We start from the raw sequence: 15,222 nt of genomic DNA on the forward strand, positions 1-15,222 counted from the left end.
GTACATCTAGGTGCAAATACACATACATCTTTGGAGAGACAAGTGGAAAAAATCTTGCAGTATAACTGCATACCCACACATGTGTGAATGCAACAATTATTATTTTTCATGTAATAGTTAATCTTTGATAAATCTTAAAAAAGAAGACCAATTATAGCGAAAAAAATCTAATTATCTGGATTTTTATTTTACTTTTTGCCACAATTTTCTTACAACTTGATTTTGTTTGCAGAGAAAAACAGACTGGCTGACTTAAAACAGTCGCTAAGTCTTAAAATAAATCACTGCAATGAATAGTTTGCCTCGAAGAAATTACTTTAATTTTTAAAATACGACATCTTTAAAAATCATAGTGATGTATGAAAAGCTCCTTCACAAAGAGTATAAAGTCAAACAAACCAATAAAAACAAACTCATCCTTAAGGTCTAGGCATGGTGAGTTCACACACTCTGTAAAGTCTATGGTTGAGCCAGGCTAAGCAGAAAGACTGGAACCTGCTGAGATATGCTAAACTTGCCCTTTAATGATGATTACGTCATCTTTCTTGATTCGTTAGTTGTTTCCCCCACCAATAAGCAGGAGTCGATTCCAATCAGGTAGAGTTGGCCAATGGCTCTGGTGCATCTTGGCTCTGGTTGGAACTGACGGATGGAGCATCTTCTCTAGACAGCAGATTGTTTTTGCGTAGGTGGCAGGCCTGCTGGTAAGGGGGGCATATTGGAGGCTGGGTGGGTGGGGTGTACTGGTACTGTTTACCTGCATCAAGCTGAGGAAAGGCAAAAAAAATAGATCCATGAGAAACAAACAACAAATTCTTTCTTTTTATCATCTAAATCAAGGTTTTGGATACTGTAGTCAGTAAATCCTGAAGAAAGATGGCTGATTTATGTGACTTTAAAAAAGATTTGAGCTGTAATCTGCAATTTAATCACTTAAATGAGCCATTTAACAGCGTTTACGAGTTGGCTAAACAGATTTTGTGGTGATTGAGACAATGTATTTGTTTAAGCCCAAACACACCAAATTGACATCCCAGAATTCAAGGGAAAAAAGGCAGACTGTGACATTGAAGAGACAGAAAGCTGGGTAGTGTCACAAACCCTTAAAGGTATTATACATGACAACCTAAACTGAAACTTAAACTTTTATGTTTCATATAAATTCATAACATAATTTATCATATATTTATTACAATCTACTTATCAATCCACAAATTAAAGGTCACATTGGCATAGTAATGGCTTTAGTTTCATAGAGGGAAAAAAAATCACCTGCAGAGGGTAGGTTCTGTCTGAGTCAAAGGCGCTGAGGTCACCGCATGCCAGAAAGGGAACAATGATGCGGTTGGGACCCTCTAACTGGTTAAAATCCACATCTGAAGGACAGAGACCAGAAGCCAAGCAGAGAACAATTTGATTAATATACAGAATTAAGATTTATGCTGCTCAAACAGGTACAATTAAACTAAGACTATGCAACTTATGAAAGGAGAAGTTACACAGTTCTGGTCTTACAAATGAGATCATGAATAAAATGTACAGTGGGCACCACTGATATGCACCACTGTTCAGTGCAGTGCAATCAAGAGTTCTGCTGTTACAGTCACTCTGGGTCTGTTTTTCTTATCATTTTCTGTAAACTCTTAAATCAAGAATTAAGATGCATTCAAGATCAAAGAACCAACACAGAGAACAGAACCAGAGATATTGATGCTACTTCTATCCTCCACTAGCTGCAGTGAGGTGTGTTCTCGGTTACCATAGGAGTGATCCAGCAGAGGGTTGGACATGTTGGGGACGTAACCTTCAGGGGGAGAGTAATTCTGACACACTACAAAAGCCTCTGCAAACAGAAAAAAAAACAGATCATTTATGTAATTTGTCAATATAGTCAATGGAAATGTTTATTTAGTGAATAAATGTGGAAAAATCTAGGAAGAAACACGATCCAAAATCACTCACGGGATCAAATATCTAATGGAGATAACATTTTGTGTCTGGACATGACAACTACTAATATTGTTTTGAGTTTGATTTCTTAGGGATCTAAACATATATATCAATAACAAATTGGCAAATTGGCATCTGTTTTTCAGCAACCTGTAAACAATGTAGTTCATATTCTGTTGTGCAAACAAAACAACAACTACGTGTTGGAGCCATGTGATCGGTGACTCACCGATGCTCGAGTTCCTGCTGCTGCGAGGCTTGGCACAGGTCACACCACTGAAGAAGATCTTCAGCTGCGAGTACAGCAGTGTCACATCTTTACCTCGGAAAATCTGAGACACACAAGATGGACAGGAAAAGACAAGAGTTAATACAGGAAACAATGAAACCCTGCACCAGTTATCATACAATACACAGTGGCAATTTAGGGTATGTTTCCATTTAACTGTTTATACATAGAAATTTAGGACTAGTTTGCTATGAATTTGGCATAAATTAAGGGTTAATCAAACTAAAACCATGGCAGATCAAAGATGAAATGTCTGCCAAGGATATCTGAATGGAAATAATTCTGTAAACGTAACAATACAAAAAAAAAAAAAAAACACAGCTAAACTCCAATGTATCAATTCAGGCTGTATCTCTGACTAATGCAGGGTCACAACATATACAGATACTCCAGATAAGTCCAACAGCAATTTCAGGGCCAGAGACATGAAGAAAAGGCTGAAGTGCCAAATGACAATTTTTCAATGACTACTTGAGACTTGCCTGAAAAGTGAGTTAATTCATGGAACAACAAAACACTTTGTAAATGTGTAAATTATATCAAAGGTTAGTGACACACTGTCTAGAACACACTTAATCTTTTAGGATTCTTTGTACTGTATAAGACCTAACGACCTAGAGGGCGCTGAATGTATTCTTAAATCTGATCAATAAAGGCTGGACTCACCTTGGCCACAAACGTTCCTCCTGGTTTCAGGACGTGAGTGGTGATATTCAGAGCCTGAGAGACAAACAGCTGTCAGTGTCACATCACGTGACGCACAGTTGAACACAAATGCACCTCTTTACTCACAGCCAACAGGAGCTGCGCCTGGATGTACTCATCCACATCATGGAGACCAGTAACTGTGGAAGCAAATCGGAAAACACAATAAGGATGACGATGGAGGAGATAGTGGAGACTCAAGAAACAAGAACAGCGAGTGTCTCACCATCTGGGGCACCATCACACACCACCAGGTCGGCTGGCTGGCCTTCAAAGTGACGGATTATCTCCTGGGCCGTTGACACCTGAGAGAAAGAGGACAATATAGGCCATGTGACACACAACCACACTAAGACACACGAGATTACTACAATACATTATTTGAGGTGGATATTTGGCCTGGGTTCGCTCCCTTGGGTAGTGATTATGCTACGGCAATGATCTGCCAGGATGATCAAGTTGCTTGGGCAACTGAGTTGAATTTGTTGCACACAGTAATTATTGGTAATATTGAGATGACTGGAGGTATTTTTACTATACCTATCTTGAACATTGTTGGTAGTAAGTAAAGGTGCTAAGTCTGCCTTTTATCACAACTTCATCATGTGTATTCCATCTGGAGGCGAGTTTCAGAGTATGAAAGCTAACTACTCTAATCTCTAATTACCATTGTCCAGCTATAGTGGCTGTTGTTGCTGACTTCTTCATGTTGACTGTAAATCTCAGTCCTTACTTGCGACCAAAGAAAATTGTTCATGGGTAGTTTTTTTTTTAGTTTCTACTGCAGCATAGTGCTTCTTTTTTATATGGATCATGGATGGGGTCTCGAATACAGGTAGTAAACTGTTATTTCAAATGCTTAAAATCAATAAATCAATCTATCTATCTATCTATCTATCTATCTATCTATCTATCTATCTATCTATCTATCTATCTATAATAAGTATCGAACACATCACAATTTTTCATAGTAAACATATTTCTAAAGGTGCTATTGACATGAAACGTTCACTAGGTGTTGGTAACAACCCAAGTAATTTACATAGAAAGAAACCAAAACAAATAAGTTCAGAAATTATCTGAAATGTGTAATAATGTGAAATGACACAGGGAAAAAGTATTGAACTAAGACCTGGTGAAAATGTCATGCCAATAGCAGCTTTAGAAATATGTTTACTATGAAAAATTGTGATGTGTTCAATACTTTTTTTTACCTGCTATATATATATATATATATATATATTTAAGAATATGAAACATGTAAAGCTGCTGGCAGCTTTTGCTCTCTGGAGAGTGCAACCCATTCACCTGCAGTAGCTATTAATTGGAGGTACACCAAGTTATGGCGATAGGCCATAATTATCCTTTTATGACAAGACAAAGAGCTTTATGGCACTGTCTTATTGGCCCAAATAACCTATTCAAGGGACACTACAGTCCCTGCTGGAACAGTAAAGATCTCCAACTAAGGTGACAGCAGGTGACTGACAGTTTAAAAAAAAAACAAACAAACAAAAAAACGTTAATGGTCAAATATTATCTATTGTTATATTGAGGCACTGCAGTGGATTACTTACACATGTACAACATGTACTCACCTTGGTAATGTCTCCCTGGATCTGAGTGACTCCTGGAAGAGGAGCCATGGCCTGCAGGTCCACCGCCACAATCTTTACCTCCTCACCCTCATCACCCTTCTCACCTTTTTTCTCCCGCCCTCTGAGCAGAAAAAAAACACAATAATTGTAATAATATGACTAGTTTAATAATTTCTCACACACAGGACTTTAAAACTCAAATTTTATCATTATATGTAAATCTAAGGAATTTAAAGTCACGCAGAGGATTTCTGATCAGGTCAATGTACTTTTGTTGATATATTAATAATTAAAGTAATAATAAATGAAACCAGAGGTAACCTGAGTTTGCGACTAAGGACTTGACTCCAGCTGCCAGGGGCTGCACACAGATCCACTGCTCTGTTCACACCTGTGGAAAAAGAACCAGAAAAAATACATTTATTTACCACACAGCAGAAGAAAACAGTCGGTATGGTTGTTGCAGAATGTAAGCAGTAAATAAATGAGCGATTTATTTGACAATTTACTATTTTTCAAACTATTTGTAAATTGTTCAGGTTCTAGTTTCCCAAACACAAAAGATCCTGCTCATCTTTGTCGTGTATAATAGCAGAGAGTAATTCAGAATAGGTATTACAACCTCTGTAGATCAACACACTATTTGACAGAGGTTCTATCTGATTTGAGGTGGAAAGTTAACCAATAGAGAAGTTTATCTGAGATGATGTTTTTCATTTTTAGCAATAGTCAGTGACTGCTTTGGATAATTCTGGATTCACGACTACTGCTTAAACAAAAAAGGCATTTGAAAGAGCCACCAGGTTCTGTGTTGTGATGAGCAGTTTCATTATGTTTTTGTTTTATGTCAGAAATGATTAGTGAACAAATTTGTCTTTCAGGTGTCCTACAGTGGGTGTCACCTGTGAACAGGTTGAACTCGTGGTCAAGCTGCAGCAGCTTGAAGGCGCTCCTCGCTCTCCAGCCCTCTTCTTTGGCCAGGCGGTAGTATATGTCCCGTTTGTCTTTGGAGGAGCGACCCATCCTGACCTCTGACAAGAGACACGTACAACACAACCAGAAACACACCAGCCATATTATACTCATCTCATCTCAGTGCCGTGAGTCAATGACAGCTTTCTGTCTAGATTACTTCAGGATTGTTTTTCATCACAGCTTAATATTGTTCCCCTTTTATGAAGATTTGACATAGAACTATAAAAAGTCACTAAAATACAGAAAAAACAACCAACATTTAAAACCACTGCTATTGTTATGTACAACTCTGTTAACCAACTTGTGGAATCATGGTTTCACAAAAAATGACTGATGTATGATTTATTCTATCTTAGCCGAATAGAGGTGCGCCTGATGGTAAATCTAAACATTCATCATTCAAAGAACAGTGTTATCTGAACAATCTTTTCTTATTTTTTATACAGAGCTTGGCATTATGAAATACAATTAGGCTAGCTAGAGGTCTGAGCAACATATGTGAAATAAGCCTAGTATTTGCGGATTTGGGTTGAATATATACATGTTTATACCGTATTACAATTATATACAATGTAATTTAATCAGAGTTTACTATGCAGAAATATGTACTCACTGTTCACGTGCGGTTCCGGTGTTGACGATGAAGGACCCCAGGTGCCCGACCGCGCCTGTTCAAAATGACGTCACTGTAGATAATAGTCTGCAGAAGATCCCTTTTTTCTGCTTCATTTTTTTTTTAAACGAATTAAATGTTAATACTTTAAATGCTTTGCATTTCGTAATATTAATAGAGTAAACGTGAAAGAATATATATTTTCTTAAATGGTTTCTCAGCAGCGGCCACAAGATGGCGGAAGTGTCGGTTGTTCAAACATACAGTACTTAATGACTTTGGTCTTTTAATTGCATATTGCGATAAAACAACAAAAAGCCAAAAATTGCTTGTGGTCGTTTTTAGAATTATTTGTATTTATGTTTTTTTTTTGTTTGTTTGTTTTTCTTTCTTTCTTTTTAATAATTGGAAGTGCATTATGTAAAAGGATGATTAAATTGGTGTGTGGAGGTGTTTTCTTCCTGTCCTCCGGGGGGCGACCTGGAGGGTTCTGGCCATCCTCTCGATAAACTCAGCACAAGAACAAGAAATTTTGATGTTTGGGAGGGAGAAGAAGAGCTGCTGGTACCACAAGTACTTACACTAGACCGCAAGTATTTGGATCCAGTGGTATACTTAAGTATGTAGTAGGGTGAGACTGGTTGGGGCTTAGCGTCATGGAGGACAAAGGGCATGTCCTACTGAATGCGGTTCCTCCTTACGGACATGTTATTTGCAGCGAGAAATGGAGAAATTCGTCGCTCATTCAAAGCTTAAAAGGTAATTGCAAATATATCAGGACCAGTCGTACAGCATGGAAAGCCAGCTAGACACTGCTGTTCTATTAGCGAGACAACGGACTCTGCTCAATCACTACGGAAAAATATCAATGTTTGAACTCGTCATGGTTTTACAGAGAGAAACCTCGTAGTATCTGGCCTTAAAACGACATTTGTTATCTTGATTTGCTCACAAATTCACTCGTAAACCATGGACTGTATAAATATGCAGGGTGGAACTCCTCAAAGGTGAAGCCAAAGTAAGTGCACAAGCAGGTTGGGCTGAGCTAAAACACTGAAATTGACATTAATTAATGATCAAACAATTGTTTTACAATTATGTTTGTGTCCACCTTTCAGATAAGTTTTGTTTTAGTTTCTTATTTGGTGCTAAAGAAACAGGATGTGACATCATGATCACTATAAGTTGTCATGCCAACTGTTCTGGGAAGGAAGGAAAAATTAAAACAAGTACAGTATAAAATCCAACATTTCCTTGTAACTGATGGAGGTGGAGCAGATTGCAGTATTGAGTAAAAGAAAACACAAGTCCGTCTACTCTTCAACAGTACTGAACTCTGGCTCCAAAGATGGCACCACCTGTATCCCAGGGAAAATGGCATCAGTTTGACCAATGCAAGGAAGTGGGGACACGTCCAAATTTATATACAGTCTATGTTCTTATATAGAACGTCACCAAAAGGTTCATATTCTTATTGTGTCAGTGTTTTTTAAAGGCATTCATTAACAAGCCTGCATTGTGCTGCAGGTGGTGGTGTTAAAATCCTCTTTGAGAATGAGCTTGGTGTGGCAGATTTCCACCTGCCCAACAAAACCAGCATTCTGTATGTATCTGAGTGCGACATCATAGCGGGGAACAGCTACAAGAGGAAGCTGGTTCGTTACAGAAATGTAAGTTTAATGAGTGAGACGATCGAAAAAACAGTTTTGCTCGATTCTCTGTTTCATTCTGTCTGACAGCCGTGCTCCTCGTGTTTTTAAGGCCAGCAGCAGTTTCCAGGAGCTGGTGTTGGTGGAGAAGACCAGACTTAGTGAGCAGTACTTCCCCACTGTACAGAAGTTTGTGGCGTTTGACCTGGGTCTGTCTCTGCTGCCGGTCAGCGGACAGACTGAGGCCTCACAGCTCGTCACCCAAATCGTAAGTGTTTAATGGTAATCAACCCTTGCAGCAGGAACCTGTTGTGACTGGGTGTCTCAGTCCACCCCCCAAATCTGCCCAAAAAAGTTTTACTCACGTCACACCTTGAGTCATTCATGAGTATAAGTGGGTGCATACAAATTCCTCCTATCACAGGCTGTTAACAGACCCTAGGTACATGCATTTCAAGCACCACTGATTCCTGTTAATAAACCTAAACTCCCCAGCAGCCATTTAGAACTGACGAAACCAGTTGGATGGTGAAATGTCTTCAAGAAAAACAAAATTGCCTTGGTTCAAGAGTGGTTGTCTTTTAGTTCAGTTATTTCAATCTCCTCTGACCTTGTTGACTGAAAACCTTCGTAGCCACAGCCATAAAAGAAAGGGACACCGAGGCTTTCACTGAAATGTTTTTGTTCATAGCAGTCGACTTTGTTCTCCTCATCTCCAGGTTCATGGGGAGGCCAGAGGGAACCCATTCAGACGGAAGAGTTCATGCAGGCTGTTGGACCCACTAGTTCTGGCTTTTGTCCAGCGGGTTCCTGGGGTGGGAAAAGTCAAAGCTCTGGCTCTGCTGCAGAACTTCCCCAGCATCCAGGAGCTCTGCAACGCTGTCCCTTCTGAGTTGGAGCCTATCGTGGGCCAAGCTGGCGCTCAGCAGATCCACAGCTTCTTCCACAAACACACAGCTGCTGGAAGCTAAAGGTCACAAAAAGTTCCTGTTCCAGCACCAAAATCTTAACACGGTGGATCACATAGACTCACTTTATTTGAAATTTGTAATGCTACAAACGCAAAGTTTGTCATTTACAGTGTGCAAACTATAAGAGACTATCACTGTTACAGCCTTGCGCAATTCACATGACGTCAGTTTGTAAAGTTAGGAAAACATGCCTGACTTAAAAACTAGAAGTGGGAGAAGGAATAATTAATTTACAAGTTTGGTGAAAATGCTACCCTGCAGGTGTTTGGCAGGTAATTTAGGTTTATCAGTTCGGCATTCACAGAACAGTGAACAGATATATTCACAGGCCATATCAAATGTTTTCTCTCAAGGCACTTAGAGCAAGTGGTTAAGATTAGAGAAAGAGTGTGGTCTGGTTTAACAGACCTTAAATGTTCATTTATATTTAATCCAAACCACAATCTTTCTGTAAACTTATGAATCTGTGGTGGGAGAGTTGAATGTTTTTTTTTTTTTTTGTTTTTAACACCTGCCTGTGCATGTAATTGAGCCAGAAGTTATATTTGCCACTGAACAAGGAGACAGTTGAGTCATATATGAATGTAACTTCAAGGCATTTCGCTTGGTTGTGCTGTTCTTTGGCATCATGTATTGTTAATGCTTGTGTTTCAATTCAGCTGTTAAATCAGCTTCCTTTTTAAAAGGGCTTCAACCAAACAAATTATTCAGTTTGCTAATTCCAAGCAAAAAGAAGAAAAACTTCATTCATCGTCTGTGTAGGAGGGTGATCATTTTCTTTATGAAGTCGAAAGGGAATGGCCCGTGTTCTTTTATTTGTTTGTTTTTTTACTTTTTCTCAATATATCCTTATTGTTGTGCTTCACTTGCTATGTTGTTCTTGATATACAGTGAAGAATTTTTGTGGTTGCCAACATTACACATGGATTGCCAGTCATAACTGGATAAACAGGTTAAGCAGATTTGTTGATAGTTGTTCATTTGTGGAAAAGGCCATTTCTTTTGTTTTCATTTTGAACTCTTGGGCACAACACTTGACATCTACTTCACATCCAGTGACAGGTAATTATCAAACTATTTTAAAACGGCTTAAATCCACAGTATATAATATGTATAGATAATGTGTTGTCATTATTGTTCCATTAAAACTACGCTATATGAAAACTGGCCAAGAGGAAACATTTCACGAACAGGTTCAGTTCTCTTAAAACAACAGACTTAAACAAAGGTTTTCCTATTGATACTTGATATTAAGAGATTCCTTTGTATTGTGGAGCATGGTCCACAGTCCTCACTCGCTTCAAAATACTGTGCATTTAAAACTTTATGTTGGGCTGATTTGTGGCTTTAGTAGTAAGAGTTTATTCCACTGGATCTCTCAGTTTTTGTGTAGCAAACAAAACAACTTTCTGAATGTCAGACAGAACAATTCCAGAATTAAGACCCGCCGTAAATTCAACTCTGACGGCTAGAAAATTAACATTATTATTGCCTGTAATGCAATGTGACAATACTATAAATAAGCAGACCTTTTCTATTGCCCTACTCAGTATCATTCAATAAGTTAAAAGGTTATAAGAGAACCCTTTAATTTATCCGACCTGCATGTCCAACTCTTAACAGACTTTAGAAATAATTTTTCGTGCCCACCAGTATTTTATATTTCCAATCTGATCCTATTAATTTCTTGTCCTGTTCTTTTGTAATGATTTTTATAATAATGTCTGGATCTTTAGTACACATACAGAGGTAATTAAATACTTATTTATGCTACTGAATCTGGCTAAAATGTTGACACTTCCAGACACAGTTTTCATCTTTTCAATCTTAATCTTAAGTAGGTATAAAACTTTGTAGAACTAGACGATCTTCTTTTGAGCTTAAGCATGCGGAAAACATTCATGAAATTACAGACAGGTTTCTTATGATGTCATTACATTGTTTTGCATCTTTAAGACTGTGGTAGACAAACTTAGTGGACACGCTAATAACAGATTCTTTTTCAGTGTGAAAATAGGTAAAATAAATCGTCTAGACATTTTTTGCTTTGTTGATCAGATGGTACAGAGGTCACTAAAATCTCCAGTCACTGGAACATTCATAAAATGCAACGGCATGGAGAAGCCCGCCATTGAGCTTTTACTAGCAACTGGATGAATGCCACTGTATTCTGAACCTGTAGTTGAGGCTACAGTCCTTGCTGCAGGTGGCCCCGACTCCTGACTCCTTTCCTGCATGTCATTCCCCCCCTTCTCTGCCACAAATTCAATTCAAAAAAAAAAATATATATATATAGTATACATATGTTATTTTTTTTTTATTGAATTGAATTGAATTTGTTGTCTATGAAGATTCCCAGTCATTCAAGGCATATCCAAAAAAACAAGCTGAAACAAAGGCAGCTAGACTTGTAGGGTTACTTCCTCACCACTCGTCTAAGTAACTAGCTACTAGTATGAAAAGTAAGGAGTAACATTACTTAGTCGGTCTAATATAATGTACGTGACAAAAATCCTTATCTGTCCTCTTGGTCTTCCTAGTCTTGGTTGTCTTTTCCAGAACACATTTGGGATCTTGACGAAGATCTCCCGTACAACTCAGTCCAAGTGAGGAGTACAGAGGCGCTGGCCTCCCTCGGCACTGATATGTGATATAACTGATATGTCTAACAGAAACAGACCACAATGAAATACATGGAGCACAATAAGTTCTGTGGGCATAAGGAAGGTATATGCTGTTATTTCTTGCAGGGCTAACGTAGCTACAGCCTTGAGCTGCCCCTTCATGTTCACATTAGGTTTATTTCTCCTCCATGACAAAGTCACATTATATCAGATGAGTTACATTTGTGTAAGTTGTGGTTTTGCTTATCCCAGTTGAGTTAAGTTCAGTTATGTTCAGTTGTGTTATTTATAACATTTCAAGTTGTCGGCTTCCCTGTGTCCACAGGTGATCATGGATAATATAGAATATGCTTTGAACATATGCTCATCCATCTACCGAATGATTGAGAATGTGAAAGCCAATAAGGAACGCTGTGAACAGGTCGCCAAGAGAGTCAAAGCCCTGGAGGAACTGATTACACCCCTTAAACAAAGGGGTTCAGGACAAATCTCTGACACTGTGGGAAATGCCCTTAAGGACCTTTGTGACACCTTGAATTATACCAACAGCCAGATTATGAAATATTCCAAAACGAAGGCTGTAATGAGCTTCCTGAAGTCTGGGGCCCATGAAGAAATGTTTATGAATATTAACGAAAAACTCACTTATAACTACCAGATCCTGTCTGCGGCTCTGCAGATAGAGCAGAGAAACATATTGAACAAAGTGTTTGAATTTGTTTCGGGACGGACAGTGGATGAAGGGGATTGCAATGGTCAGCCCTGTACTAGCTCAACAGCACCTATGCCTCATCCCATTCCAGTGTGGAGCCCCACAACCCCTATGCCTTCTCCCATGCCAATGCCACTTCCAGCGCCTGTGTCGAGCCCCAGAGCCATCATGCCTTCTCCCATGCCAATGACGAGCCCCACAACCCCTATGCCTTCTCCCATGCCAATGACGAGCCCCACAACCCCTATGCCTTCTCCCATGCCAATGCCACTTCCAGCGCCTGTGTCGAACCCCACAGCCATCATGCCTTCTCCCATGCCAATGACGAGCCCCACAACCCCTGTGCCTTCTCCCATGTCAATGCCACTTCCAGTACATATGTCAAGCCCCACAACTCCTATTCCGGTCAATGGTATCATGTCGCCCATGACAATATATAGGCCCATCTCCACTACCTTCATGACCCGGCCTTTGACCAATCCAGTGTCCCATGTTGTGATCTCTAACACCGTATCTCCCAGGCCTGTCATCAGAACCATGACCCCAGTGCGTGTCCCAGTCACTGTTACTACCATGCCTCTCACCAGACCTTTCACCCCAATGACTTTTCCAACACAAAACAAAACTGTTGTAACACATTATGTGGTCAACAGTTTTAATCAGTAAATGAGAGGGAAAACTCTAAAGTATAATAAGTGGTTGGCTTTTTGGTCGACATTACCTTGATGTGTTAGGATTTGTCTATTTTAGAGAGACAAAATGCATGAATATAAAACTATAAAAGTACCCTTCTTTAGGGCTGGGAATTCCTGAAACAGTTTACAACATATTTTACATACAGTGTGTGTGTTTTGGCATGTTCCAAATGAACACTCTCACAAATGGAAAACAGTACAATGTTTTGTAGTGGTGGTTTTTAGTTTTAAAAGTTTGTCTTACTTAGCTTTGAACTGGCATCTTGTCATTACGTAATGATAAACTTGTGATACTTCAGGTGTATTATTACCTCTAGTATATACCAGCATATCATCTATCTATCTATCTATCTATCTATCTATCTATCTATCTATCTATCTATCTATCTCGCATGTATCTTTACAAATGCATCTTTGTTCTTCTATATTACTGAACATGCTTGTTCATATTTGATTTGGTGCCCAATAATACTGAATATTATTATCCTGTTTCTTATGATTTTAGTTAATGAATGTCTTTAAAAACCTGACACAGTAAAAAGATGAATCTTTGGGTAAAGCTCTACACAAGAAGATGTAACTTTTCAGTTTGTTGTGACCATAGACTGTATATAAATATGGACGACATGTCACCACTTCCTTGCATTGGCCAAACTGATGCTATTTTCCTGAGGATATGGATGGAGCCATCTTATGACTTTGGAGCCGTAGTCCGATCAGTACGGTCCGAGAGTGGAGCCACGTGGAGCCACGTTATCAATGACCCAATCGCACTTCTTCCAGACTCAGTTACATTTTCATTTAATTAATACTATGCTCTGCTCTGCCTTCACCACTTACAAAAATGTTGGATTATACACTGTACTTGTTTTTACATTTTGTTTTACAACTCTCACGGCCCCCTGGAACCGCTTTTCTGAGCGGTTGGCATTGTAACTGGTATGCGATAAAATTTCACTTCAGAGCTATTAACCGTATTTCAAGTTTTGGCACCTTACAACACAGAAAGAATATATATGTACATATGTCGAGTGCAATAGTTAAAACAAGAAATTATTAAACAAATGACGAAATTAACTACTTGCCCTTTTTTATTATTATTATTATTTTTTTATTATTATTATTATTTTATATTAGAAGAATTTCTGTGAACATATCACAAATATCTGACTGCACTAAACTTTATCTGAGCTCCTGGAATCAATGTGTAGAGAATAGCATACATGTTATTAGACTTAGACTCAACTTTATTGGTCCCTTTGGGATGACTCCCTGAGGGAAATTGTATTTCCAGCAGCTATATACAAAAGAAGAAAATAATAGAGTTAAACAATGCACAATAAAGAGAATAAATAACAAATTTTATTGTTTATTATTGTATCTTGTACATACAATGTTAATCTGGGCATTTTCCTGTAATAGGTGGAAGGGCGGGTGGGCAGATAGATCAATGGATAGATATTTGAGGACATTGCTGTTTAGTTCTCACTTATAACTACCAGATCCTGTCTGCGGCTCTGCAGATAGAGCAGAGAAACATATTGAACAAAGTGTTTGAATTTGTTTCGGGACGGACAGTGGATGAAGGGGATTGCAATGGTCAGCCCTGTACTAGCTCAACAGCACCTATGCCTCATCCCATTCCAGTGTGGAGCCCCACAACCCCTATGCCGTCTCCCATGGGTCTCAGTCTTGTGTTCTGTCTTCTCTCACAAAACAGATGACAAATTAAGAATGTTGACCAGCTTTATTCAATTCAAAATTTACTTTATAAAGGTTTTCTAACAGTAATATGTGTCCCCATAGCCTGAGTATGAGGCCCCAGAAGTGAAAAAAAAAAAAAAGAAATCTGTTACTTCCCTCACTTGCATCCCCCACTTTTTAATGAATGTGTGCTCCAACTGGCAGACCTGAAAATTTTCCCTTCTTCACATCATGAAATAACCACTCCCTCCAGTAGTGGATACTGGGTGCAAAAGTCGATTTTTACTCTCTTCATCTGAGTCTCTGCAGGTCCAGTGGAGCGATTTTGAGATGTACGAACAAAACTTCTGAAAGTTTTGCAAGTGTGCGCCTAGCATTTCACGGAGGACTGCTTTCTAAACATGGGTTCATACCAAGCGAGAGAGCAGCCTTCGCTAAACTGTTGAAGATAAAGCATGGATTGGTACCAACTGTCTGTGACACAACTACAAATGTGGGAGCTGTAAGTTATTTCATTTTGTGTTGCTTTACTGTGCAGGCCAACTTAGCATGATAGCCTGTAAACATGTCCCTGTAACATGCGTACTGCAACTAACGTAGCTCAGTTACTGTTGCTAATGTTTGTGTCCTTAAATAATATGCAAGAGTAATTAATATCAGAATAATTCATATTTAACATAGACGACAGAAAGATATCCCTCGTACTTCTTAAAATTTAGTTATATGCAGTAATTCTA

The 15,222-nt window shown here is 38.8% G+C and overlaps 2 protein-coding genes across 4 annotated transcripts; one reads left to right on the forward strand and one right to left on the reverse strand.

Annotated features, from left to right (window-relative positions):
- Positions 1-166: 166 nt before the first annotated feature.
- Positions 167-6,239, reverse strand: ftsj1 (FtsJ RNA 2'-O-methyltransferase 1). 2 transcript variants are annotated; one of them, XM_047596489.1, is made up of 11 exons: positions 6,131-6,239; positions 5,445-5,573; positions 4,864-4,933; positions 4,543-4,663; positions 3,171-3,249; positions 3,032-3,084; positions 2,906-2,959; positions 2,180-2,282; positions 1,760-1,843; positions 1,273-1,376; positions 167-767 (listed from the first exon to the last, which is right to left on the reverse strand). In XM_047596489.1, exons 2-11 carry the CDS (start codon positions 5,563-5,565, stop codon positions 594-596), a joined length of 963 nt encoding a protein of 320 aa, XP_047452445.1. In that variant the 5' UTR covers positions 5,566-5,573; positions 6,131-6,239; the 3' UTR covers positions 167-593. The 2 variants fall into 2 exon arrangements, with proteins under 2 accessions (XP_047452445.1, XP_047452444.1); XM_047596488.1 differs by lacking the exon at positions 6,131-6,239 and having other exon boundaries at positions 5,445-5,592.
- A 378-nt stretch (positions 6,240-6,617) lies between these two features.
- faap24 (FA core complex associated protein 24) lies at positions 6,618-11,800 on the forward strand. Of its 2 annotated transcripts, XM_047595285.1 has the most exons (5): positions 6,618-6,889; positions 7,658-7,800; positions 7,892-8,047; positions 8,499-8,752; positions 11,700-11,800. In XM_047595285.1, exons 1-4 carry the CDS (start codon positions 6,787-6,789, stop codon positions 8,748-8,750), a joined length of 654 nt encoding a protein of 217 aa, XP_047451241.1. In that variant the 5' UTR covers positions 6,618-6,786; the 3' UTR covers positions 8,751-8,752; positions 11,700-11,800. The 2 variants fall into 2 exon arrangements, with proteins under 2 accessions (XP_047451241.1, XP_047451240.1); XM_047595284.1 differs by lacking the exon at positions 11,700-11,800 and having other exon boundaries at positions 6,619-6,889; positions 8,499-9,615.
- Positions 11,801-15,222: the final 3,422 nt, after the last annotated feature.

The sequence above is a fragment of the Mugil cephalus genome, chromosome 10, assembly GCF_022458985.1.
Source record: "Mugil cephalus isolate CIBA_MC_2020 chromosome 10, CIBA_Mcephalus_1.1, whole genome shotgun sequence".
In the NCBI taxonomy this organism is placed as follows: domain Eukaryota; kingdom Metazoa; phylum Chordata; class Actinopteri; order Mugiliformes; family Mugilidae; genus Mugil; species Mugil cephalus.

Coding starts and splice junctions, on each gene's coding strand:
- faap24 (XM_047595285.1), top strand. CDS start 6,787: ATGGAGGACAAAGGGCATGTCCTACTGAATGCGGTTCCTCCTTACGGA. Junction 6,890..7,657: donor GCTCATTCAAAGCTTAAAAG/GTAATTGCAAAT, acceptor ATTGTGCTGCAG/GTGGTGGTGTTAAAATCCTC. Junction 8,048..8,498: donor CACAGCTCGTCACCCAAATC/GTAAGTGTTTAA, acceptor CCTCATCTCCAG/GTTCATGGGGAGGCCAGAGG.
- ftsj1 (XM_047596489.1), bottom strand. CDS start 5,565: ATGGGTCGCTCCTCCAAAGACAAACGGGACATATACTACCGCCTGGCC. Junction 4,664..4,863: donor GTCCTTAGTCGCAAACTCAG/GTTACCTCTGGT, acceptor TTTTCTGCTCAG/AGGGCGGGAGAAAAAAGGTG. Junction 1,377..1,759: donor TCTGCTGGATCACTCCTATG/GTAACCGAGAAC, acceptor TCTGTCCTTCAG/ATGTGGATTTTAACCAGTTA.